Source organism: Bos indicus x Bos taurus, chromosome 3 (genome assembly GCF_003369695.1).
Source record: "Bos indicus x Bos taurus breed Angus x Brahman F1 hybrid chromosome 3, Bos_hybrid_MaternalHap_v2.0, whole genome shotgun sequence".
In the NCBI taxonomy this organism is placed as follows: Eukaryota; Metazoa; Chordata; class Mammalia; order Artiodactyla; family Bovidae; genus Bos; species Bos indicus x Bos taurus.
Window position 1 is genome coordinate 32,090,565 of NC_040078.1, and position 26,342 is coordinate 32,116,906.

General features: G+C 41.5%; 1 protein-coding gene across 3 annotated transcripts; it reads right to left on the reverse strand.

The window, feature by feature from the left end:
• Positions 1-8,247: 8,247 nt before the first annotated feature.
• Positions 8,248-13,923, reverse strand: LOC113889478 (protein pitchfork). 3 transcript variants are annotated; one of them, XM_027536197.1, is made up of 6 exons: positions 13,872-13,923; positions 13,497-13,639; positions 12,773-12,871; positions 11,898-12,028; positions 9,865-9,982; positions 8,248-8,487 (listed from the first exon to the last, which is right to left on the reverse strand). In XM_027536197.1, exons 1-6 carry the CDS (start codon positions 13,888-13,890, stop codon positions 8,419-8,421), a joined length of 579 nt encoding a protein of 192 aa, XP_027391998.1. In that variant the 5' UTR covers positions 13,891-13,923; the 3' UTR covers positions 8,248-8,418. The 3 variants fall into 3 exon arrangements, with proteins under 3 accessions (XP_027391998.1, XP_027391999.1, XP_027392000.1); XM_027536198.1 differs by having other exon boundaries at positions 8,419-8,487; positions 12,773-12,864; positions 13,493-13,639; positions 13,872-13,890; XM_027536199.1 differs by lacking the exon at positions 12,773-12,871 and having other exon boundaries at positions 8,419-8,487; positions 13,872-13,890.
• Positions 13,924-26,342: the final 12,419 nt, after the last annotated feature.

Genomic DNA, 26,342 nt, shown 5'->3' on the forward strand with positions numbered 1-26,342 from the left:
AGAGTTCCTTGGACTGCAAGGAGATCAAACAAGTCAATCCTAAAGGAAATCAACCCTGAATATTCATTGGAAGGACTGATGTTGAAGCTTCAGTACTTTGACCACCTGATGTGAAGAGCCGACTTAATGGGAAAGACCCTGATGCACAGAAAGATTGAGGGAAGAAGGAGAAGGGGGCAACAGAGGATGACATGGTTGGATAGCATCACTGACTCAATGGACATGAATCTGAGCAAACCCTGGAAGTAAGTGAAGGACAGGGAAACCTGGCATGCTGCAGTCCATGGGGTCACAAAGAGTTGGACAGGACTTAGTAACTGAGCAATAACAACAACAATGAAGAGTTGAAAGGAGCCAGGCAAGCAAAAGTTAGGAAGAATGATTTTCTAAAGAAGTGGTAACAGCATTAGCAAAGGATTGAAGGCAAGAAAGAGTTTGAAAGTGAAAGTGAAAGTCACTCAGTCACGTCTGACTCTTTGAGACCCCGTGGACTGCAGCCCACCAGGCTCCTCTGTCCATGGCATTCTCCAGGCAAGAATACTCTAGTGGGTTGCCATTCCCTTCATCAGGGCATCTTCCTGATGCAGGAATTGAACCCAGGTGAAGGCAATGGCACCCCACTCCAGTACTCTTGCCTGGAAAATCCCATGGACAGAGGAGCCTGGTGGGCTGCAGACCATGGGGTCACTAGGAGTCGGACACGACTGAGCAACTTCACTTTCACTTTTCACTTTCATGCATTGGAGAAGGAAATGGCAACCCACTCCAGTGTTCTTGCCTGGAGAATCCCAGGGACGGGGGAGCCTGGTGGGTGGCCATCTCTGGGGTCGCACAGAGTCAGACACGACTGAGGCGACTTAGCAGCAGCAGCAGCAGCTCCTGCATTGCAGGCAGATTCTTTACCAAGAAGAGTTTCAGTTTAGTTCAGTTCAGTTGCTCAGTTGTGTCCAACTCTTGGCAACCCGATGGACCACAGCACACCAGGCCTCCCTGTCCATCACCAACTCCTGGAGTCTACTCAAACTCATCTCCATTTAGTCAGTGATGCCATCCAACTATCTCATCCTCTGTCATCCCCTTTTCCTCCCTCCCTCAATCTTTCCCAGCATTAGGGTCTTTTCAAATGGGTCAGCTCTTCACATCAGGTGGCCAAAGTGTTGGAGTTTCAGCTTTAACATCAGTCCTTCCAATGAACTCCCAGGACTGATCTCCCTTAGGATGGACTGTTGGATCTCCTTGCAGTCCAAGGGACTCTCAAGAGTCTTCTCCAACACCAAAGTTTAAAAGCATCAATTCTTTGGTGCTCAGCTTTCTTTATAGTCCAGCTCTCACATCCATACATGACCACTGGAAAAACCATAGCCTTGACTAGACAGACCTTTGTTAGCAAAGTAATGTCTCTGCTTTTTAATATGCTGTCTAGGTTGGTCATAACTTTCCTTCCAAGGAGTAAGCATCTTTTAATTTCATGGTGGCAATCACCATCTACAGTGATTTTGGAGCCCCCCAAAATAAAGTCAGCCACTGTTTCCACTGTTTCCCCAACTATTTGCCATGAAGTGATGGGAACTGGATGCCATGATCTTAGTTTTCTGAATGTAGAGCTTTAAGCCAACTTTTTCATTCTCCTCTTTCACTTTCATCAAGGGGCTCTTTAGTTCTTCTTCACTTTCTGCCATAAGCATGGTGTCATCTGCATATCTGAGGTTATTGATATTTCTCCCAGCAATATTGATTCCAGCTTGTGCTTCCTCCAGCCCAGCATTTCTCATGATGTACTCTGTATATAAGTTTAATAAGCAGTGTGACAATATACAGCCCTGATGTACTTCTTTTCCTATCTGAAAGCGGTCTGTTGTTCCATGTCCAGTTCTAACTGTTGCTTCCTGACCTGCATACAGATTTCTCAAGAGGCAGGTCAGGTGGTCAGGTATTGCCATCTCTTTCAGAATTTTCCACAGTTTATTGTGATCCACACAGTCAAAGGCTTTGGCATAGTCAATAAAGCAGAGTTCATTGACTGGAGTAGTTTAGTGTAGCTGTTTTTATAAAATGAGACATTAGAGCTTTAAATAAAAAATCGATAAAGGACAGAAATGGTATGGACCTAACAGAAGCAGAAGATATTAAGAAGAGGTGGCAAGAATACACAGAAGAACTGTACAAAAAAGATTTTCACGACCCAGATAATCACGATGGTGTGATCACTCATCTAGAGCCAGACATCCTGGAATGTGAAGTCAAGTGGGCCTTAGAAAGCATCACTACGAACAAAGCTAGTAGAGGTGATGGAATTCCAGTTAAGCTATTTCAAATCCTGAAAGATGATGCTGTGAAAGTGCTGCACTCAATATGCCAGCAAATTTGGAAAACTCAGCAGTGGCCACAGGACTGGAAAAGGTCAGTTTTCATTCCAGTCCCAAAGAAAGGCAATGCCAAAGACTGCTCAAACTACTGCACAATTGCACTCATCTCATATGCTAGTAAAGTAATGCTCAAAATTCTCCAAGCCAGGCTTCAGCAATATGTGAACCATGAACTTCCTGATGTTCAAGCTGGATTTAGAAAAGGCAGAGGAACCAGAGATCAAATTGCCAACATCCACTGGATCATGGAAAAAGCAAGAGAGTTCCAGAAAAACGTCTATTTCTGCTTTACTGACTATGCCAAAGCCTTTGACTGTGTGGATCACAATAAACTGTGGAAAATTCTGAAAGACATGGGAATACCAGACCACCTGACCTGCCTCTTGAGAAACGTGTATGCAGGTCAGGAAGCAACAGTTAGAACTGGACATGGAACAACAGACTGGTTCCAAATAGGAAAAGGAGTACGTCAAGGCTGTATGTTGTCACCCTGCTTATTTAACTTACATGCAGAGTACATCATGAGAAATGCTGGGCTGGAAGAAGCACAAGCTGGAATCAAGATTGCCAGGAGAAATATCAATAACCTCAGATATGCAGATGACACCACCCTTATGGCAGAAAGTGAAGAGGAACTCAAAAGCCTCTGATGAAAGTGAAAGTGGAGAGTGAAAAAGTTGGCTTAAAGCTCAACATTCAGAAAACGAAGATCATGGCGTCTGGTCCCATCACTTCATGGGAGATAGATGGGGAAACAGTGGAAATAGTGGCTGACTTTATTTTTCTGGGCTCCAAAATCACTGCAGATGGTGACTGCAGCCATGAAATTAAAAGATGCTTACTCCTTGGAAGGAAAGTTATGACCAACCTAGATAGCATATTCAAAAGCAGAGACATTACTTTGCCCACAAAGGTTCGTCTAGTCAAGGCTATGGTTTTCCCTGTGGTCATGTATGAATGTGAGAGTTGGCACCGAAGAATTGATGCTTTTGAACTTTGGTGTTGGAGAAGACTCTTGAGAGTCCCTTGGAGTGCAAGGAGATCCAACCAGTCCATTCTGAAGGAGATCAGCCCTGAGATTTCTTTGGAAGGAATGATGCTAAAGCTGAAACTCCAGTACTTTGGCCACCTCATGTGAAGAGTTGACTCATTGGAAAAGACTCTGATGCTGGGAGGGATTGGGGGCAGGAGAAGGGGACGACAGAGGATGAGATGGCTGGATGGCATCACTGACTCGATGGACGTGAGTCTGAGTGAACTCTGGGAGTTGGTGATGGACAGGAAGGCCTGGCGTGCTGCGATTCATGGGGTTGCAAAGAGTCGGACACGACTGAGCAACTGAACTGAACTGAGCTGAGAGCTTTAAAAGGGAGAGTGAAGTCACAGTAAGCTCCCAGACCCTCTACCAGGAGTTCCTGGGCTTTTTCTTCAGAACTGTCATTAAATATGACTTAGATTCAAGGAATATTATTGTCCTGTATCTCTTTGGTCAAGGTTACACCTTACCAGGACCTATCCCTGTATTTCAGGAGCTATTTCCAGAAATAAGGGAATTGCTATAAGTTGGAAAGTAGCCCCAAGCAATGCAGGACACCCTGGTTTGATACCTGGGTATTGAGAAGGGATAGGCTACCCATTCCAGTATTCTGGCCTGGAGAATTCCATGGACTGTATAGTCCATGGGGTCGCAAAGAGTCAGACACAACTGAGTGACTTTCACTTTCACTTGAAAGAAGAAGGTAAAGAAACAGGATATCCCAGGCTGCTGATCACAGCAGCTTATTCTTCTGGCAAGGGACCACTGACACAGGATATAAATTGCAGTGACTGGGAAGTGAGTGTGATGAGCCTCCCAGGCCCCCCAAATCCTAGAGCAGAGATTCCTAAACTTTTTGGTGGTGAGAACCCCAAGTAGTTATGTAATGTTTAAAAAGTTGATACCTTCATTGCCAAAGGTATTTGGGTAATGAGTGGCTCTGGAATAAAGTGCTGACTTGTTTAAATTGTCACTATGATGGATCTTGGGGAAAAGAGGAATAAGGTTCAAGACCTTGCCAAATTGATATATATATATATATAATAGAAATCCTTATTAGAAGTTTGTTTTGGAAAAGGTGTGAAATATGGAAAACTATTATTGACAAAGCTACTCACTTATGATTCCCATGATCCTGGAGATGAGTGTTTCTGAAACACATACCCTTTTAACAATATTTGCTTGACTTCTTTTTGGGTTTGCCTTTAATCTTTTAAGGAAGTAAAGGAGACTTTCTGTCTAGGCCCATGGGAGTCACAGAAGATAACAGGAAGGCACTCAGGAAGCCACGTTAGTGGGCCCATATGGATATCTACCTGACATCATGAATTTTCACTGCTATATTTTCTTGCTCTTAAATTGTCTACAAGAAAAAGCTCCCAGGATCTTGATGGCTCAAATCTCTTATTCCAGGCTCCTTGATTTCATAAGCACAATGACCTATGACTTCCATGGTAGCTGGGACACATGTACAGGCACAATAGTCTCCTGTATGTAGGAACCAAGGATTGATGTGACATGGGTTATTCCAACTGTGTAAGAAAGAGAAGACTCAAATATGCAGAAGGAAGATGGGGAAGGGATTTGGAGCCTTGGTTGTGGGAAAACAGGCTTTCTCTTTGGGGGACAATTAGCTAGACTTTGTTAATAATGTGGGACAAACAATGGTGAAGAATAAGGTCTGTGTTGCTTCTGCAGGGATATGCTGTGAAGTACTGGAGAGACAACGGCATCCCTTCAGAGAAACTCATCATGGGGTTCCCCACCTATGGGAGGACCTTCCGGCTCAGCACTTCTGACACCTCAGTCTGTGCCCCAGTCTCTGGAACAGGGTCATCTGGTCCTTACACACGTGATGCTGGCTTCTGGGCTTACTATGAGGTAACCACCATGGCTAATTCAGGCTAAAATGCCCTGGGGAAAATTCAGCCCTCCAAGTAATCTTGCTATTCTTATATTCTTGAGATTTTATACCCTGGCTTTCACAGGTCTGTGGAAAGGAAGGTTGATGGCTGTGGAATACTTTTCACTTAAAAAAACTATCTGAATTGTCTTTTGGGGTTTTGAAGTGTATGGTACCATCTTTCCCACAGCCCAAAGCTATACTGAATTTCTTTGCTGCTGCTGCTGCTGCTAAGTCACTTCAGTCGTTACATCCATGTAAATAGGTGGAGAAGGATTTCAACAGACTAGCCTGGAGAGGGCAAATACTTTGATTTCTCCACCAACCTGAATTGAATGAATTTACTCAAAATTTATGCTGAAAATACACAGAATGATTAGCAGTGTTCGTTACTCAAGTGTTTGTGGAAGAATGATCTCAGCACATATGGTCATGCTTACCATTTCTCAATCTCTCCTATGAACAGAATTAAAATTTCACTCGCTTGCTGCCTGTTTTCATAAAGATTTGTGTTCATTTTATGAAACAAAATCACTTTTGAGATACATATGTGAAATTAATGTAGATATTTCACAATGTCCCCTTTTCCATCCCCTTCCCATTTCTTACTATTTTTCTTCCAGTTAAAGTCCTTTCTCCTCCAACACATGACATAATCTGACATGTTCAGTGTTGCCTTCCTCATTCCTCCATAGAGCTGTACATTCCTAAGTAAAGCCACAATTGAAGACCAAAAAGTCCTATATGCTTATAAAAACACTGAGTGGTTTGGTTGTGACAATATTAAAAGCTGTAGATGTGTTATGAACAATGTAAAAAAAATACAATTCTAGCTTTGAATCCTAAGCTTATCAGGAGCCCATTTCACCAAGATCTATGGTTTGAAAGTTTTAAATATTCACAGAGTGGGGTACACACCAGGCAGTGTCTAGATAAGTACTTTGAATGCAGCTTCTATGAGGTCTGACCTTGGCACATCTAGAGTAACTAGTGAGACTCCAGGACATCACTAAAATGGGGGGAGGAGGGTAGCCAATCCATTAACTTCCCTGGGGAGTGCTTCTCGTACTTCAGTCCAGGCCCAAGGAGTCAGTAGATGAGTTTAATTCCTTTTGTGACCCCAGTGCTTGCCACTCTGCATGATTTGCATGGTAGGAACTCAGCATGATGATGACTGACAGACTAAATAGATGATGTAATGGGAGGGGGGGGGGTTGACTCGTTTTTACATGAATCTAGGACAGGCTATCAAATTGGGACATTCCCACTCCACACCAAGGAACTCGGACGCTTGGAAGAGCTCCTTTTCAGGTATTGTATTCTTCAACTCTGTTCTCTATATTTTCTCTTTGTTAAAAAACTTCTTGTTACTTCTCATTCTGTGCATCCATTCTTTTCCCAAGTTCTTGGATCTTTTTTATAATCATCACTTTGAACTCTTTCTCAGGTACACTGGCTCTTTCTACTTCGTTTAGTTGTTCTGGGGTTTTATCTTATTTCAAGAGAAGCATATTTCTCTGCCATCTCATTTTGTCTAAACTATTTGTATTTTTATGTAGGTGGAATGTTAGTTATTAGTTATATTTCTCAGCCTTGGAGAAGTGGCTCTCTGTAGGGTATGTTTTATGTAACCTAGGAGTACACTCCCCATTCATCTCCCAAGGACTAGGGACGAGTGGTCTCAGGGTAAGTTCTTACCTGTTTACAGACTCAGTTCCTCAGGCTGTAGGATTATAGTTTTCTGCCTTATGATGCTTGCCCTCTGGTGGGTGAGGCTAGACTAGAGATTTGTCAGGCTTCTTGGTTTGTCTGGCCCCTGGAGAGGCCAGTGTTTGCCCAGTGGTGAGTGGAGCTGGAGGTCTTGGTCCTCCAGCAGGCAGGGCCATGTCAAGGGACATGTTTAAAGGTGGCTGTGGGCTCAGGAACTCTTTTAACAGGCTGTCTGGTGATGGATGGGGCTGCATCCCCACTCAGTTTGTTGTTTGGCCTGAGATACCCCAGCTCTGGAGCCTAGAGTCTGTTGGATGGGGCCAGGTCTTGCTGCTAATGACCCAAGCAAGATGTCTACCTCCAGTCAGAGTTCATGCAGATGACCCTCCCCCCAATATTTTTACCACCAATATCTTTGTCCCCAGGATGAGCCACCACTCTCCTCACCTTCCGAGGAGACCGTCAAAACCCCAACAGATAGGCCTTTCTCAGGCTTCTATGAAGTTACTGCTTTTGCCCTGAGTGTTGGTGTGCATGAAATTTTGTGTGTAGCTTTTAAGAGTGGAGTCTCTATTTCCCCAAGTTCTGTGAAGCTCCTGCCATTAAGCCCCACTGGCCTTCAAAGTCAAAGGCTCTGGAGACTGTTCTTCTCGATGTCAAATATGAGGCTGACATGGAGCTCAGAACTTTCACACCTGTGGAAGAACTTCTGTCGTATTATTCTTCAGTTTGTGAGATCTGATCATATCACAAGTGCACCCCTCCTAGTGTCTCATTGTGGTTACTTCTTTATGTCTTTGGATGCAGGATATTTTTTGGCAGGTTCCAATCTTTTTTAACAAATAGTTGTTTAGCAGTGAGTTGTGATTTTGGTGTGCTTGTGAGAAGAGGTGAGCTCACGAAGTTTTTTCTACTCTGCCACCTTGTCTAGGAATTGTAAGAGCCCCTAAAACATTTACTCTGCCTTAAGTATCCTCTACATCTAGCAAGCCCAAATACAAAGTCAAGCAAGCCATCCAAATCCTTGATATGTATAGACCAACAATGTCCTATCACCAGGACTGGCAGTAGAAAACATAAAACTCATTCCTGGGACTTATAGCTAGAGGGCGGGGATGCACAAGTATAATATTTCAGTAAAGTGAAGCCACTCTACTGAGCACTCAGTTAGGAAACCCTCGGACCCTTCTACATTTTTACAGAACAAACCAGCACGAGGAGAGAGCACCTTCTGTACACTGAGTCTTTATGCAGTCATATAGTAATTATGAGCCCTTTGCCCCTCCCTGCGCCCCATGATGGCAGACAGGAGGGTCAGACAATGCAGAAGGACAAGAGCAGCTCTGTCCTCAGTCCTGAAGAGTCTGTGGTCAGGAGGAGCATGTGAAGGTAGTCACAGCTTTTCAGTTGTAGTACAAGCTTAGGTAGGCCAAACGGTTCCGATGCTTTCTAAAGTCCTTGTCTGTGGACAGCTGCAATGAAAAATACTGTCAAAGTCAATATTCACATGAGAACTCCCTGCCTCTGGTCTTCCTGGATGTGTGAAATAGACCCGTATTGTTGGAGCTGTTTTAGCCTACCTGAGCCCCAACCACACAGTAACCTAACCTAGTGAATCTCTCAACATTGCTCTGTATATCTACTCTTTGTCATCTTTTTCTGGAATATATCATGCTAGGAATTATTTTCTACTTGGCAAATCATCAAGTATAGCTGGTAAATGTCTTGAAAACAAAGATTATATGTTTAATTCTTGAATGTTACCTGTAGGCCCTAGCACAATGATGTTAGTACATTTGGCATTTAATAAACACTTGCAGAATTAATCCAAAGTTCCACCAGGGGGGAAAAGGACACCTCTGGAATTATTACAAGTGACACGGGCTGACCATTTATTATGCTACAGGTCTGGTGTTATAATATCTCAATCTTTACAACTTCATCAGATCAAGTCTAGTTTATATCTATTTTAAAGATAAGCAAATTGAGGCTTAGAAAAGTTAGAGGATACATAGCAAACAAATATGGAACTAGTGTTTGAACCCAGGCAGTCTCTTCCTAAAATCCATGTTCTTGCCAGAATGATCCACTGCACCTTGATGATCTAATACTAGGTGATGTGATGGGAAGAGCACTGGCTTAGAAGTCACACAATCTATATTCTAGCTGAGCAACTTCAACAAGCCATTTAATCGAAGCCTCAGTTTGGACTTCCCTGGTAGCACAGCTGGTCAAGAATCCGCCTGCAATGTGGGAGACCTGGGTTCGATCCTTGGGTTGAGAAGAGCCCCTGGAGGAGTGCATGGCAACCCACTCCAATATTCTAGTCTGGAGAATTCCCACAGACAGAGGAGCCTGGCAGGCTGCAGTCCATGGGGTTGCAGAGTCAGATGTGAAAGTGTTAGTCACTTCAGTCGTGTCTCTTTGCGACCCCATGGTCTGTAGCCTGCCAGGTTCCTCTGTCCATGGGATTCTCCAGGTGAGAATACTGGAGTGGGTTGCCATTCCCTTCTCCAAAAGAGTTGGATGCAATTGAGTGACTAAGCACAGCACAGCACAATCCTCAGTTTCCTTCTCAATCATAGAGGATAATTATCTAAGACTACCACAAAGGTTATTTGAGGACTAAATAAGAAATTGTGACTTTTGTCAGTCACATACATCTCTAGAAATCTAGTGAAATTGTGTAACTCTTCAAAATTTCCCATAAGTATATATTACACAAAATTGTGCAAGTACTTTCAGGGGATCAAGGATTTCTTGAAGTTTATTCCCAGACCCCTGGTTAAGAATCACTGATACATGTGGAAGTATTAGGTAAAGGCTCCACAGAAGTCCAATCATATTACCTCAGTTTTCAGGGTTCTTTTCTGTAGACATGGAACCTGAGACCAGTCTGGAGATCCAAATTTCATTGGCCAGGTGACTTTCTGAGGTTCCTTTTTCTCTAGTTTATATGTGCCAGGGCTAGAAAAAAATATAAAACCTTATGTTGAAGAGTTAGTGACCACCACAATTCTAGTTTGGAGAAATCCCACAGACAGAGGAGCCTGGCAGGCTACAGTCCATGGGGTCGCAAAGAGTTGGATGTGAAAGTTTTAACCACTTCATTAGTGTCTGACTCTCTGTGACCTCATGGACTGCAGCCTGTCAGATTCTTCTGTCCATGGGATTCTCCAGGCAGGAATACTGGAGTGGGTTGTAGTGACCATAAACTTCATCAGTACTACCTGTGTACCTGAACTAGTCCTAACTCTTTTGGAAAAGGCAACAGACTGATTAGATCTTAATGTCAGGTAAGCATAGGGTTCCTTTGCCTGCTAATGTGTTTCTAAATAGGTGTTAGTGTTCAAGATTTGTAGTCCTGACATTTCAGTGAAGGTAAAAATCAGCTCTAGTTTAAGCTATTTCTGTAACCTCACTCTTCTTAACCGAGAAACCAAGAGATCCCAGAAGTGGTGGATGATAATAGAGATTTGCCACAGTGATGCTAATTAGTACACATGATGTGAAATTTCTCAACAATAGGGTATTTTGTCTTGCCTTTGTTCATATCATTTTGTCTTTTGGTGTAGACACTTAACTGTGGAAATAAGATGTAGAGTGGACATGGGAAACAAGCTTCATCACCTCCACTTCTTTACTAGAACCTTAAGAAAGTTACATTTCCTCTCTCATCCTTGGAATTCTCACTAGTAAAAGAAACACCTTGACCATGCCCTATAATTTTCAATGGCTTCCTAAAGCACTGAGACCACCTCCCTTGGTCTATGAGGTTTATGGACTCTAGCCCTTATTCCTCCTCTGTTCTCATTTTCTCCTTGCCCACTACACTGTAGCCACACTAGCCTTCTTTCTTTTTTCCACACACCTCCCAACTACAGCCTTTGTACTTGCAGTTCCTTCTGCCTGGGAAGCTCTCGGCCTAGATCTTCACAGGGTCAGTTCAATCTTGTCATTGTGCTTTCAGATGAAGTCACTGTGCTTTCATTTCCCAGAAAGACCAATCCTTGCCAAAGTAGATTCCAGCCATCACTCCATACCACATCATCTTTGTAAAAAATATTACTATTTTTATTTACTTATTTATTTTAGGCTGTACTGGGTCTTTGTTGGTTCACAAGCTCTCTCTCTAGATGCAATGAGCAGGGGCTACTCTCCAGTTGCAGTATGTGGGCTTCTCATAGCGGCAGCACCTCTTGCTGTGAAGCATGGGCTCTAGGGAGTGCCGGCTTCACTAGTTGTGGCTCCCAGGCTCTAGAGCACAGGCTCAGTAGTTGTGGTGCATGGGCTTAGTTGCTCCAAGGCATGCCAGATCTTTCCAGATCAGGGATCCAACCCGTTTCTCCTGCATTTCCAGGCAGATTCTTTACCACTAAGTCACCAGGGAAGCCCCCCGTCTATTATATCATCTTGTTTGGTGTTATTCAGCACTCCACCAGGTCCCCATACTTCCTGGTGTGCCTGTGGTAGCTCCAGCTCATGGCTACTGTCTTGGTATAATTATTAATGAGACCCCCTTTAAAGTCTAAGAAGTGTCACATGCTGACTAATAAATTATATGGTCATTATTACCACTGATTATTTTCTTGTTTATTTGCTTCTCATCTGTCTGGACTCTAGAATGTAAGCTCCAAGAAATGATGATGGGTGTAATGCAAAATCTTTGGAACCTACACAACTTCTTGGCTTTTTATAAATATTTATTGAATGAATCACCACAGTCTACAATTTTATAATTCTAGAGACCTGGAAGGCAAGAGGTTGAATCTTTAAAGATAGATGGTTTCTTATTTAGAGGGCGTGGTTGGGATGTAACCCCTTTTTGTACTTCCTTTCCTATTGCTCTTTGTTGAAGTGCACCAGAAGAAGGGGCACATACCCAGGATAACAAGGGTCCTTTGAGTATGTCCGAAAGCGAGGTGACAAGGTATTAAATGGAGCAAAATTTGGTTTGTGTGTTTGCTCCTGAAGATTGACTGTCTGGTACATGCCTGGGTAAGGTGTCACATCCTGTTTCCAAGAGAAAGATCAATATGTCAGAGGGTGATGTATATATATGTAAAGATTTCTAAGTAGAAAAAACAAAGTCATCCTCCCCCTCTTCATGTGTCAGCTATGGTTTATAGAATTAGGCCCACAGTAGGTTGAAAACCAAGATAAGAGTATTGTTCAGCTACCTAAAGGTACCTAATGTTTTGGCTATAGAAATAAACCTATGGGGGCAGAGAGTCAAGGTAACCTATTGTAGCTACTATCCCCACCATCCCACCATCCCACCATCCCACTCAGATTTTCTTTTGGAGCCAGTATCCCTCTCCCTGAGCTTAAGTATCAAGAAAATGTCCAACAAGAGATTAGGAACCTATACTGAAGACTTGAAATCCAATCACACAAAAAGGTTAAGAAGTTAGAACTGATTTTTTTAACTGATATTATACTATATATTACATATAATTATATGATGCATATAAACAAAGCTTCCAGTATTTTATCAGCAGGTGTCTCAGGACTGAAGCTCTGCCTTGGTACCATTTCTTCTGAGAATTATTTTCCATTCTCCCAGGACACTCACACACACATTTCCCACATTAACACCCAAGTTTTCATGTAGACTCCTTAGTAGCTTTTGTCCAGATGACTTTCATCTTGAATTTCAGGACATACTTTAGGTAACCTCCAACTGTGCTCCTCAATGAAAATACATGCAGCAACATGGATCACACTGAAATCTAAGCACGTTCAGCCATTTCTAACCTTGTTCTTTGGCTTAAACCTCACAGCTGTTCTGGCTCCAAAACCATATCCTTTTATACTGGTTGGGATCTTAGCGAGGCTGTATGCCAAGTCTTTACTCTTCATGTGTTATGTAGAAAACAAACAAAGACAAAACATGCATAGAGAACATTATAGTTATTAAAACAGAGTGGTCTCAGAGTATCCCTGAATCTTCTCTGCTCAAGTTGCCCTTTCTTTCTTGATTCCTCTGAATCAAGACCAAACAGTTACATATGTAACATAGGCTTCTCTACAAAGAAATGTGGCTGGATAGGTAGAGTGAATGACATTCGAATCCAGTGAATCCACTATTCTGAGCCCCACAGAGCTGAATCAGCTTTATATGGTTTCAACTGAATCTGATTATGATTTCATAAACTACCTACCAGCACAGACACAGTAGGTTTGGACTAAGAGGAAATATTTAGTCACCAGCCTTTGTAGGTATGAATGATGAGGGAACACTTACTGGGGATCGCATGAGGCCAAGACTTGCATTTAGTGGGGATGGCAAAGGTGAGTAATGGCCCTTTACTTTCTGATATTGGCCCTGACAGCTGGTTGCAGACGGAGGACCAGAGAGCACTTTCTCATGCTGGGACCCGGAAGGTCACAAATCGCCCAGGGCTTTTCTTCCAGGAAACTTAGGTATCCTTGGATAGTCTGGGAACTGACACCCACCTGAGGTAAAGTGAATACTCACTTCTTCTGCTATATAACATCCAGGCCCTCTGTGGGGCACTCCCCTAATAGGGAGAAACTTGTTCCCCAGCAAGTCTGAGGGAAAGAAGTGGGGAAAGATCTTCCTATGTTGACATGTTCCAAAGGAGTAGTTAACCAGCGTCTCTGGAGAACGAGAAAGAGGAGAAACTCCACATGAAGGAAGTCCCTGTGGTCCAAATGAGGGTGGGGGCAGGGGCGGTGTGGGGAAGGGTGGCCGAGACCTGAGCAGACTGCACTCTTAACGAAACCGTGACCAATCCAAGGAGACAGGCAAGCCACATTTCCCTCCTTTCCCCCTTGGTCTTTCCCAGTCTCCCCATCTTCCTTCTGCCTCTATCACCTCAGCCCTCCTCACCTGCTTGGCTGAAGCACATCGCGCCAGTGCCTCTAGGGCGAGCGTTTTGAACCGCGTTGCCTAGGGAACAGGCTGGCAGATAACCCCAGCTCTGGTGCGCCTGCGTGGCAAGGGGGCCTGCCATGGAGCCACTTCGGGCCACGTTGGGTGGGAACCTGCATCGCTAGGGCCAGGAGCCCAGGAGGGTGTGAACTAACAAAAACAAAATAAGTGTATGTGTACCAAAGAAATGAGGGACATAAGAAGGCTGAGGAGTTACTTCACATTTAGGCATATTGATGAAGCATGAAAATCTAATGTGACATATGTTCCTAGATTGGATCTTGAATGAGATAAGAAAGATACGTTGTTGGGAAAGTTATTTAGAGGTTTTTTTCCTACTTAGCCAGTCACTGAAAAGACACTGAATTATTATTCAACGTATTTTTTTATGACTGTGTAAGACATTTATTCAAGTTATTCAACAAATATTTATTAGTGTCCAAATAATGGTAAAAATTTAACCATACTGGACCATGTGCTACTTAGATCGTTTTGGAGATTCATCTTTGTCTCCTAAGAACTTAATTTCCAATGTTTTCTCACTGGAAGCAGAATGATGGATTTTACCAGCCAGCCCAACTCCCCCTGTCTTTTTCTGGAAGCTTTCCCCACCTAGTTTTCTGGACTGTTAGTAGGACAACAATAATGCCAGAATAAAGCTAAATGGCCTGTTAGTTAAACCCTCTAAAGATGTGGACTTTCCTTTTACAGAAATAATTTTGTTAGTTTAGTGACAATAGACTACTTGGATCCTAGAAGTGAATTGCTGTCTTGGTATAAACCAAGCTTGTTTCACTCAGCCTCCTCCCTACCACCAACAGGTGCTGTTGAATTGTGGGAGCTGGATGAGAACATACCACTCGTCAGCAAGTTTTGCAAGTATGAGGTTTGTTCAAAATTGTTATATTTACATAAACCTTTCTTTCAGTAAGTCACACACTTAGTGCTTCTATGCATTCTGAGGAAGCTTTAGAGCATCTAAGGAGAGCCAACAAACATGGAAGAAGCTGAGTGAATTTATATCCAATCACCCTTTGCAGGGAGTTTCTTAGGGTTAGTCTCTGGGTCACACTGAACATTATTAGAGCCACTTGTGCAGAAACTGGTTTTGTTTGGATAAAGGGTAAGCAAGCTCTAGTCTCAATTTTGAGTTAAAGTTTCCCTAGAGCATCAGCAACCTATATAGACCAATTTTGGGAAAACAAAATAAGCAGAACAGTCTTGGACCCAAAACACATTGTTTTGTTGTGTTCTCCATCAAAAATGGGCATCTATGGAATTTTTCATCTTCATTATATGGTCACAAGACTCGTTCAATCCAGAAAGACTCAAGCAGGCACAGAGATGGGGAGAGAAATTTAACTTATTTTAAGTTACAGAGGCATATGACACATAATCCATGATCCTAAAATCTTTTGTCATCTTGTGTAAGGTTTAATACCCTCCTCAACTTATTGTGGAAAATTTCCTCATCTTGTATGTGATATGCCATAGTTTCAATATATAATATATCATCAAAATCCAAAAGATCATCTGATCTCTATTCCTGCTCTGCAAATATGTGTTAATATACAATATTTGTTTTTTTCTGTTTCTAACTTACTTCATTCTAACAGTAAAAGAGTGACAGTTTCTAGGCCCATTCACGTATCTACAAGTGATGCAATTTCATTCTTTTTAATGGGAGATTGGGATTGACATATATACTCTACCATGTGTAAAATAGATAGCTAGTGGGAATCTGCTATATAGTAGAGGGAGCTCAGCTTGGTGCTCTGTGATGACCTAGATGGGTGGCATGGGAGGGGTGGAAGAAAAGTCCAAGAGGGAGGGGATATACAGAGGAGCCTGGCAGGCTACAGTCCATAGGGTCATGCAGAGTCAGACATGACTGAAGCGACTTAGTACAACACAACACATAGCTGATCACTTTGTTGTACAGCAGAAACTAACACAACATGGTAAAGCAACTATACTCCAATAAAGAATAAATGAAAGGAAGAGTAGATAGAGTTTACACCAACCTTTTAACTTTCTGGTGGGAGCCCAGCCAGTGCCACTTGTTGCAAGTTCCTTCAGTAAATAGAGTCATATTTCAATATCACCATAATGTTGAGGGTCAGATTCTAGTAAAGCATTTTACTTTGGGAGGCACCATGTTATATGCATTAGGAACTTCAGTTTCAAGATAAAATTTTCCACTCCAATAGTAACTTTTATCTGGGATCTTGGCTGAAAAAATGAAACTTGTTTAGATCAGAAAATGTGCTTTACATGTACAAGCAAATCAGCTTCAGGTTCTGCCAGATTTTTTTTTTTAATTTTTATTAAAAATTTTTTAAATTTAATTTTATTTATTTTAATTAGAGGCTAATTACTTTACAATATTGTATTGGTTTTGCCATACGTCAACATGAATCCGCCACGGGTGTACAGGTGTTCCCAATCCTGAACTCCCCTCCCACCTCCCTCCCCATACCATCCCTCTGGGTCATCCCAGTGCACCAGCCCCAAGCTTCCTGTATCCTGCATCAAACCTGGACTGGCGATTCATTTCTTATATGATATTATACATGTTTCAATGCCATGCTCCCAAATCATCCCCCCCCTCCCTCTCCCACAGAGCCCAATCTTTAACAAGCAATTTGTGTCTCACAAAAAGCCCTCTGATTAGGTCAGAAACTGCCTGATGTACAGGCCTGTGACCATTATTCAATGTCAACTTGCCTGGCAGAGTTAGCATTAATTCTACCTTTGACCTTGGCACCTGAGATGCAGACTCTGCCCAGCACCATCCCTGGGCCCAGTAGATTCCTCATAGCAAGACCAATTTGGGTTTCATTTGTGTAGTTATTTTTATAAATTATAGTAAGATGTAATATACAAATTACCATTTTAATCATTTTTAAGTTGGCGATTAGGTGGCATTAAGTACTTTAACATTATTGTACAACATCAGCACCATCCATCATCCCAAATTGGAACTCTGTAATCATTAAACAACAACTCTTTCCTCCAAGATCTTGGCAACCAACCTTGTACTTTCAGGTTTGTGGGTTTGACTGTTCTAGGTACCTCATATGAGTAGAATCACACTGTGTTTGTCCTATGTGACTGGATTGTCATTTGATTTTATAAGGTTAGGGTTTGCTCCTCAAAGTGTGGGACCAGCAGCACTGGTATCACCTGGAACTTGTGAGAAGGGCAGAATGTTCAGATCTCTTAAATCATAATTTATACTTTCCCGGTGACTAGTGCCTGTTGAAAGTTGAGAAGCACTGACTTTGATTATCCTTTGAGAATTCTAACTGGCTCAGGAAGCAGGCAGGGAAGTGTCCAGCCATTCACAAGTGAGCCACTCTGATGTGTCAGGAGCTTTTGAGGATTGTGATGTGTGGTAGTGAGCAAGACAGATGTGGTCAGCCCAGTCTCCAGCAGCTTAGTTTAGAGAGAAAGAGATCAGATCAGATCAGATCAGTCGCTCAGTCGTGTCCGACTCTTCATGACCCCATGAACTGCAGCACGCCAGGCCTCCCTGTCCATCACCAACTCCTGGAGTTCACTGAGACTCAAGTCCATTGAGTCAGTGATGCCATCCAACCATCTCATCCTCTGTCGTCCCCTTCTCCTCTTGCCCCCAATCCCTCCCAGCATCAGAGTCTTTTCCAATGAGTCAACTCTTCGCGTGAGGTGGCCAAAGTACTGGAGTTTCAGCTTTAGCATCATTCCTTCCAAAGAAATCTTAGGGCTGATCTCCTTTAGATGGACTGGTTGGATCTCCTTGCAGTCCAAGGGACTCTCAAGAGTCTTCTCCAACACCACAGTTCAAAAGCATCAATTTTTCGGCGCTCAGCCTTCTTCGCAGTCCAACTTTCACATCCATACATGACCACAGGAAAAACCATAGACTTGACTAGACGAACCTTTGTTGGCAAAGTAAAGTCTCTGCTTTTGAATATGCTATCTAGGTTGGTCATAACATTCCTTCCAAGGAGTAAGCGTCTTTTAATTTCATGGCTGCAATCACTATCTGCAGTGATTTTGAAGCCCCAAAAGATAAAGTCTGACACTGTTTCCACTGTTTCTCCATCTATTTGCCATGAAGTGGTGGGACTGGATGCCATGATCTTCGTTTTCTGAATGTTGAGCTTTAAGCCCACTCTTTCACTCTCCTCTTTCACTTTCATCAAGAGGCTTTTAGTTCCTTTTCACTTTCTGCCATAAGGGTGGTGTCATCTTCATATCTGAGGTTATTGATATTTCTCCTGGAAATCTTGATACCAGCTTGTGCTTCTTCCAGCCCAGTGTTTCTCATGATGTAATCTGCATAGAAGTTAAATAAGCAGGGTGACAATATACAGCCTTGACGTACTCCTTTTCCTATTTGGAACCAGTCTGTTGTTCCATGTCCAGTTCTAACTGTTGCTTCCTGACCTGCATACACGTTTCTCAAGAGGCAGGTCAGGTGGTCTGGTATTCCCATCTCTTTCAGAATTTTCCACAGTTGATTGTGATCCACACAGTCAAAGGCTTTGGCATAGTCAATAAAGCAGAAATAGATGCTTTTCTGGAACTCTCTTGCTTTTTCGATGATCCAGTGGATGTTGGCAATTTGGTCTCTGGTTCCTCTGCCTTTTCTAAAACCAGCTTGAACATCTGGAAGTTCACAGTTCACGTATTGCTGAAGCCTGGCTTGGAGAATTTTGAGCATTACTTTACTAGCGTCTGAGATGAGTGAAATTGTGCAGTAGTTTGAGCATTCTTTGGCATCGCCTTTCTTTGGGATTGGAATGAAAACTGACCTTTTCCAGTCCTGTGGCCACTGCTGAGTTTTCCAAATTTGCTGGCATATTGAGTGCAGCACTTTCACAGCATCATCTTTCAGGATTTGAAATAGCTCCACTGGAATTCCATCACCTCCACTAACTTTGTTCATAGTGGTGCTTTCTATCAATAATCACCTTCAATGTAAATGGGTTGAATGCCCCAACCAAAAGACAAAGACTGGCTGAATGGATACAAAAATAAGACCCCTATGTATGTTGTCTACAAGAGACCCACCTCAAAACAAGGGACACATACAGACTGAAAACGAAGGGCTGGAAAAAAAATATTCCACACAAAGAGAGCAATAGAAAGCAGGTGTAGCAATACTCATATCAGATAAAATAGACTTTAAAATAAAGGCTGTGAAAAGAGACCAAGAAGGACACTACATAATGATCAAAGGATCAAGCCAAGAAGAAGATATAACAATTATAAATATATATGCACCCAACATGGGAGCACCACAGTATGTAAGGCAAATGCTAACAAGTATGATAGGGGAAATTAACAATAACACAATAGACTTTAATACTCACATCTATGGATAGATCAACTAAACAGAAAATTAACAAGGAAACACAAACTTTAAATGATACAATGGACCAGTTAAACCTAATTGATATCTATAGGACATTTCATCTCAAAACAATGAATTCCACCTTTTTCTCAAGCGCACATGGAACCTTCTCCAGGATAGATCACATCCTGGGCCATAAATTTAGCCTTGGTAAATTAAAAAAAACTGACATCATTCCAAGCATCTTTTCTGACCACAATGCAGTAAGATTAGATCTCAATTACAGGAGAAAAACTATAAAAAATTCCAACATATGGAGGCTGAACAACATGCTTCTGAATAAGCAACAAATCACAGAATAAATCAAAAAAGAAATAAAAATATGCATAGAAATGAATGAAAATGAAAACACAGCAACCCAAAACCTATTAGATTCAGTAAAAGCAGTGCTAAGGGGAACGTTCATAGCAATACAGGCTTACCTCAAGAAACAATAAAAAAGTCAAATAAATAACCTAACTCTACACCTAAATCAACTAGAAAAGGAAGAAATGAAGTACCCCCAGGGGTAGTAGAAGGAAAGAAATCATAAAAATTAGGCCAGAAATAAATGCAGAGAAACAAAAGAGACCATAGTAAAAATCAACAAAGCTAAAAGCTGGTTCTTTGAGAAGATAAATAAAATTGACAAACCATTAGCCAGACTCATCAAGAAACAAAGGGAGAAGAATCAAACCAACAAAATTTGAAATGAAAATGGAGAAATCACAACAGACAACACAGAAATACAAAGGATCATAAGAGACTACTACCAGCAACTATATGCCAATAAAATGGACAACTTGGAAGAAATGGACAAATTCTTAGAAAAGTATAACTTTCCAAAACTGAACCAGGAAGAAATAGAAAATCTTAACAGACCCATCACAAGCAGAAATCTTCCAGCAAACAAAAGTCCAGAACCCGACGGCTTCACAGCTGAGTTCTACCAAAAATTTAGAGAAGAGCTAACACCTATCCTGCTCAAACTCTTCCAGAAAATTGCAGAGGAAGGTAAACTTCCAAACTCATTCTATGAGGCCACCATTATCCTAATACCAAAACCAGACAAAGATGCCACAAAAAAGGAAAACTACAAGGCAATATCACTGATGAACATAGATGCAAAAATCCTTAACAAAATTCTAGCAAACAGAATCCAACAACATATTAAAAAGATCATGATCAAGTGGGCTTTATCCCAGGGATGCAAGGATTCTTCAATATCCACAAATGAATCATGTAATACACCACATTAACATTAAACATTAAACACCACATAAAACATTAAAACATTAACATTATTATTGAAATATAAAAATCATTTGATTATCTCAATAGATGCAGAGAAAGCCTTAGACAAAATTCAACATCATTTATGATAAAAACCCTCCAGAAAGCAGGGATAGAAGGAACATACCTCAACATAATAAAAGCGATATATGACAAACCCACAGCAAACATTATCCTCAATGGTGAAAAATTGAAAGCATTTCCCCTAAAGTCAGGAGCAAGGCAAGGGTGCCCACTCTCACTACTACTATTCAACATAGTTTTGGAAGTTTTGGCCACAGAAATCAGAGCAGAAAAAGAAATAGAAGGAATCCAGACTGGAAATGAAGAAGTAAAACTCTCCCTGTTTGCAGATGACACGATCCTCTACATAGAAAATCCTAAAGACTCCACCAGAAAATTACTAGAGCTTATCAATGAATATAGTAAAGTTGCAGGATATAAAATTAACACAGAAATACCTTGCATTCCTGTACACTAACAATGAGAAAACAGAAAGAGAAATTAAGGAAACAATTCCATCCACCATTACAACGAAAAGAATAAAATACTTAGGAATAAATCTACCTAAAGAAACCAAAGACCTATATATAGAAAACTATAAAACACTCATGAAAGAAATCAAAGAGGACACAAATAGATGGAGAAATATATCATGTTCATGCATCAGAAGAATCAATATAGTGAATATGAGTATACTACCCAAAGCAATCTATAGATTCAATGCAATCCCTATCAACTACCAATGGTATTTTTCACAGAACTAGAACAAATAATTTCACAATTTGTATGGAAATACAAAAAAACCTAGAATATCCAAAGCAATCTTGAGAAAGAAGAATGGAACTGGAGGAACAGGAGGAACTGCCTGACTTCAGGCTATACTACAAAGCAACTGGTCAACAAGACAGTATGGTACTAGCACAAAGACAGAGATATAGATCAATGGAATAAAATAGAAAGCCCAGAGATAAATTCACAAACCTATGGACACCTTATCTTTGACAAAGGAGGCAAGAATATACAATGGAGAAGACAGTCTCTTTAACAAGTGGTGCTGGGAACACTGGTCAACCACTTGTAAAAGAACAGTATACTAATGCATATATATGGAATTTAGAAAGATGGTAACAATAACCCTGTGTACGAGACAGCAAAAGAGACACCGATGTATAGATCAGTCTTATGGACTCTGTGGGAGAGAGAGAGGGTGGGGAGATTTGGGAGAATAATATTGAAACATGTATAATATCATGTATGAAACGAGTCGCCAGTCCAGGTTTGATGCACGGTACTGGATGCTTGGGGCTGGTGCACTGGGACGACCCAGAAGGAGGGGAGGGGAGGGAGGAGGGTGGAGGGTTCAGGATGGGGAACGCGGGTATACCTGTGGCGGATTCATTTCAATATTTGGCAAAACTAATACAATATTGTAAAGTTTAAAAATAAAATTAAAAAAAAGAATGAAACTAGAACACTTTCTAACACCATACACAAAAATAAACTCAAAATGGATTAAAGATCTAAATGTAAGACCAGAAACTATAAAACTCCTAGAGGAAAATATAGGCAAAACACTCTCCAACATAAATCACAGCAGGATCCTCTATGACCCACCTCCCAGAGTAATGGAAATAAAAGCAAAAAATAAACAAATGGAACTTAATTAAACTTAAAAGCTTTTGCACAACGAAGGAAACTATAAGCAAGGTGAAAAGACAGCCTTCAGAATGGGAGAAAATAATAGCAAATGAAGCAACTGGCAAAGAATTAATCTCCAAAATTTACAAGCAACTCCTGCAGCTCAATTCCAGGAAAATAAACGACCCAATCAAAAAATGGGCCAAAGAACTTCCCCAAAGAAGACATACAGATGGTTAACAAACACATGAAAAGATGCTCAACACCACTCATTATCAGTTCAGTTCAGTCGCTCAGTCGTATCCGACTCCTTGTGACCCCATGAATCACAGCACGCCAGTGAAATGCAAATCAAAACCACAATGAGGTATCATCTTATGCTGGTCAGAATAGCTGCTATCCAAAAGTCTACAAGCAATAAATGCTGGAGAGGGTGTGGAGAAAAGGGAACCCTCTTACACTGTTGGTGGGAATGCAAACTAGTACAGCCACTATGGAGAACAGTGTGGAGATTCCTTAAAAAACTGGAAACAGACCTGCCATATGACCCAGCAATCCCACTGCTGGGCATACACACCAAGGAAACCAGAATTGAAAGAGACACGTGTACCCCAGTGTTCATTGCAGCACTGTTTATAATAGCCAGAACAAGGAAGCAATCTAGATGTCCATCAGCAGACGAATGGATAGGAAAGCTGTGGTACATATACAGAATGATGTATATGTGAATATATGAAACATAATGATGGGAATATTCAGTTCAGTTCAGTTCAGTTGTTCAGTTGTGTCCGACTCTTTGCGACCCCATGAATTGCAGCATGCCAGGCCTCCCTGTCCAGCACCAACTCCCGGAGTTCACTCAAACTCATGTCCATCAAGGCGGTGATGCCATCCAGCCATCTCATCCCCTGTCGTCCCCTATTCCTCCTGCCCCCAATCCCTCCCAGCATCAGGGTCTTTTCCAATGAGTCAGCTCTTCGCATGAGGTGGCCAAAGTATTGGAATTTCAGCTTCAGCATCAGTCCTTCCAATGAACACCCAGGACTGATCTCCTTTAGGATGGACTGGTTGGATCTCCTTGCAGTCCAAGGGACTCTCAAGAGTCTTCTCCAACACCACAATTCAAAAGCATCAATTCTTCGGCGCTCAGCTTTCTTCACAGTCCAACTCTCACATCCATACATGACCACTGGAAGAACCATAGCCTTGACTAGATGGACCTTTGTTGGCAAGGTAATATCTCTGCTTTTCAATATGCTATCTAGGTTGGTCATAACTTTCCTTCCAAGGAGTAAGCATCTTTTAATTTCATGGCTGCAGTCACCATATGCAGTGATTTTGGAACCCCCAAAAATAAAGTCTGACACTGTTTCCACTGTTTCCCCATCTATTTCCCATGAAGTGATGGGACCAGATGCCATGATCTTCATTTTCTGAATGTTGAGCTTTAAGCCAACTTTTTCACTCTCCTCTTTCACTTTCATCAAGAGGCTCTTTAGTTCCTCTTCACTTTCTGCCATAAGGGTTGTGTCATCTGCATATCTGAGGTTATTGATATTTCTCCCAGCAGTCTTGATGCCAGCTTGTGCTTCTTTCAGCCCAGCGTGTCTCATGATGCACTCTGCATAGAAGTTAAATAAACAGGGTGACAATATACAGCCTTGATATACCCCCTTTCCTATTTGGAACCTATTTGACATTAAAAAGAATATATTTGAATCGGTTGGAATGAGGTGGATGAAACTGGAGCCTATTATATGAGTGAAGTAAGCCAGAAAGAAAAACACCAATACAGTATACTAATGCATATATATGGAATTTAGAAAGATGGTAACAATAACCCTGTTACCAAGACAGCAAAAGAAACACAGATGTATTGAACAGTCTTTTGAACTCTGTGGGAGAGGGCAAGGGCATGATGATATGGGAGAATGGCATTGAAACATGTAAATTATCATATGTGAAATGAATCGCCAGTCCAGGTTCAATGCATGATACAAGGTGCTCGGGGCTGGTGCACTGGGATGACCCAGAGGGATGGGATGGGGAGGGAGGTGGGAGGGGGTTCAGGATGGGGAACACATGTACACCCATGGCAGATTCAAGTCAATGTATCACAAACCAATACAATATTGTAAAGTAAAATAAATAAATAAATAAATTTAAAAATAATAATAATAAAAAAGAAATGAGCACCAAACACACACATACACACACACACACACAGATATAGAACAGTCTTTTGGACTCTGTGGGAGAAGGCAAGGGTGGGATGATCTGAGCACTGAAACATGTATATTCTCATATGTGAAACATATCGCCAGTCCAGGTTCGATGCATGAGACAGGGTGCTCAAGGCTGGTGCACTGGGATGATCCAGAGGGATGGGATAGGGAGGGAGGTGGGAGGGGGGGCTCAGGATGGGGAACACATGTACACCCATGGCCGATTCATGTCAGTGTATGGCAAAAAGCACTACAATATTGTAAAGTAATTAGCATCCAATTAAAATAAATTAAAAAAGAAACAGTTGTTTAATTAAAAATCTAAGGTAATAAGAGGTAAGTATATATACGATCTCAGGTTTGTGATAGAATTAAAAGAACAACAATGAAAACAACTCAAGTTTAACCAAGATATTTCACCTTTTTGATTATTCATTATCAATACTGGGTAATTCTTTGTTATGAGGGGCTGTCTTGTGCAATGTAGGATGTTTAGCAGCATCCCTGGCTTTTATCCGTCTTGTACTAGTACCACCCCTGCCTCCACTGTGACAATGAAAAATGTCTCCAGACATTGCCATATGTCCGATGGGGGGCAGAGTATTGCCCAGTTGAGAGTCGCTTGCTTAAAAGGTAAAGAAAGAGGCCATTCAATGGATAACAATGTGTAATAACATGTTTATATATCTCTCAATAATGGTCATTTAGTTAGCTGAGATTTGCCTGTTGTTTTTTGTTGCTATTGTTGTTGCAAATAAACCTGCAGTGAACATACTTTCTTTGTATAATTGGGCAGATATCTCTGCATGGCAAATTTCTTAAGGGGAAGTTGCTGGGTAATAGGATTGTGGTGTTCTCAAAATGACTTCTGAGGAGATTGAATAATTTTCACCTTTACTACTTTATTAAAATATTTCTTTTTGAGTTGCCTCAATTTTTACACTTTAATATATGAAATCATGGGATTTGGGGGTAGTATACATTTTTTAATACACATTAAAATAAATGCATAAATGTGAAAATAAAAAATCATAATACACAGCCAAAAATCATCTTTTATATTAAATACTGGGAAACAACACTCTAGTCTATCTCCTTCATTTTAGAGACATGGTAAACCTCTCCAAGTTTATACTGATCTGTAGTCAATTCTCTTTGTGTTCTTATGTTAGTCAACCAGTTGCTTTTGTTCAAATCAAACTTCTCCATTTCTTCCACATGAGAATCGTGAAAAATTTGGTCAAATGCTTTGTTAAACGCAAAGCCTTTTGCCTCTGTGATCTTGCCCTCATTTAGTGGAGTGCTATAGAATATGGGAGGGGCTGTTTGCTGTGGAATTTCTTCAGCAGGTCAACTAAAAGACATTTGTACGTGTCTTTTCTCATTTTATGAGAACAGGCTAAGCATTAGGAAGGAGTGTTTTCTAAGTATCTGATGGGTGTGTAAAAATACAAAGCAGTGGTTGTCTTTTGACAGCAAGAACTCAAGGAGGAGGATTGGGAGTGACCGGAGCGACATGGCACACTGGTTTTCAACATAGCCCAGTGTTTCGCTGTTCATCATCTGCTACACACGGAGCTTTAGTTGCCCACTCTTTGGCACAGTCACCCCTGAATGAAGCAAGGGTCACTCCTGGGCATCCATTGTTATATCTTGCCATTCTTCTCAGTATCATCAGTCACTTTTGAAGGTATGGGACAGGCAGGTCTGGGATAGGAGTCCAGAGCACTGACCCAGGTACAGATGAAGGAGGTTCAGCTGGCCAACAGATTTGTCTCTGTGATGGGCACAGCATTAACAACCAGCCCCCTTGGCAGGAGAAGAGAACAAACCTTGGGTGGAAGAGAACAAACCTTGTGGGAAATCTCAGTGATGCAGAGTCTGGGT

Bases quoted from the DNA above. Each gene is read 5' to 3' on its own strand.
- LOC113889478 (XM_027536197.1), bottom strand. The intron at 12,872-13,496 runs GTGAGTATTCAC...TAACACATGAAG, and splicing joins GATGTTATATAGCAGAAGAA to AGTAAAGACTTGGCATACAG. The intron at 12,029-12,772 runs GTTAGAAATGGC...TCTTGGAAACAG, and splicing joins GGTTTAAGCCAAAGAACAAG to GATGTGACACCTTACCCAGG.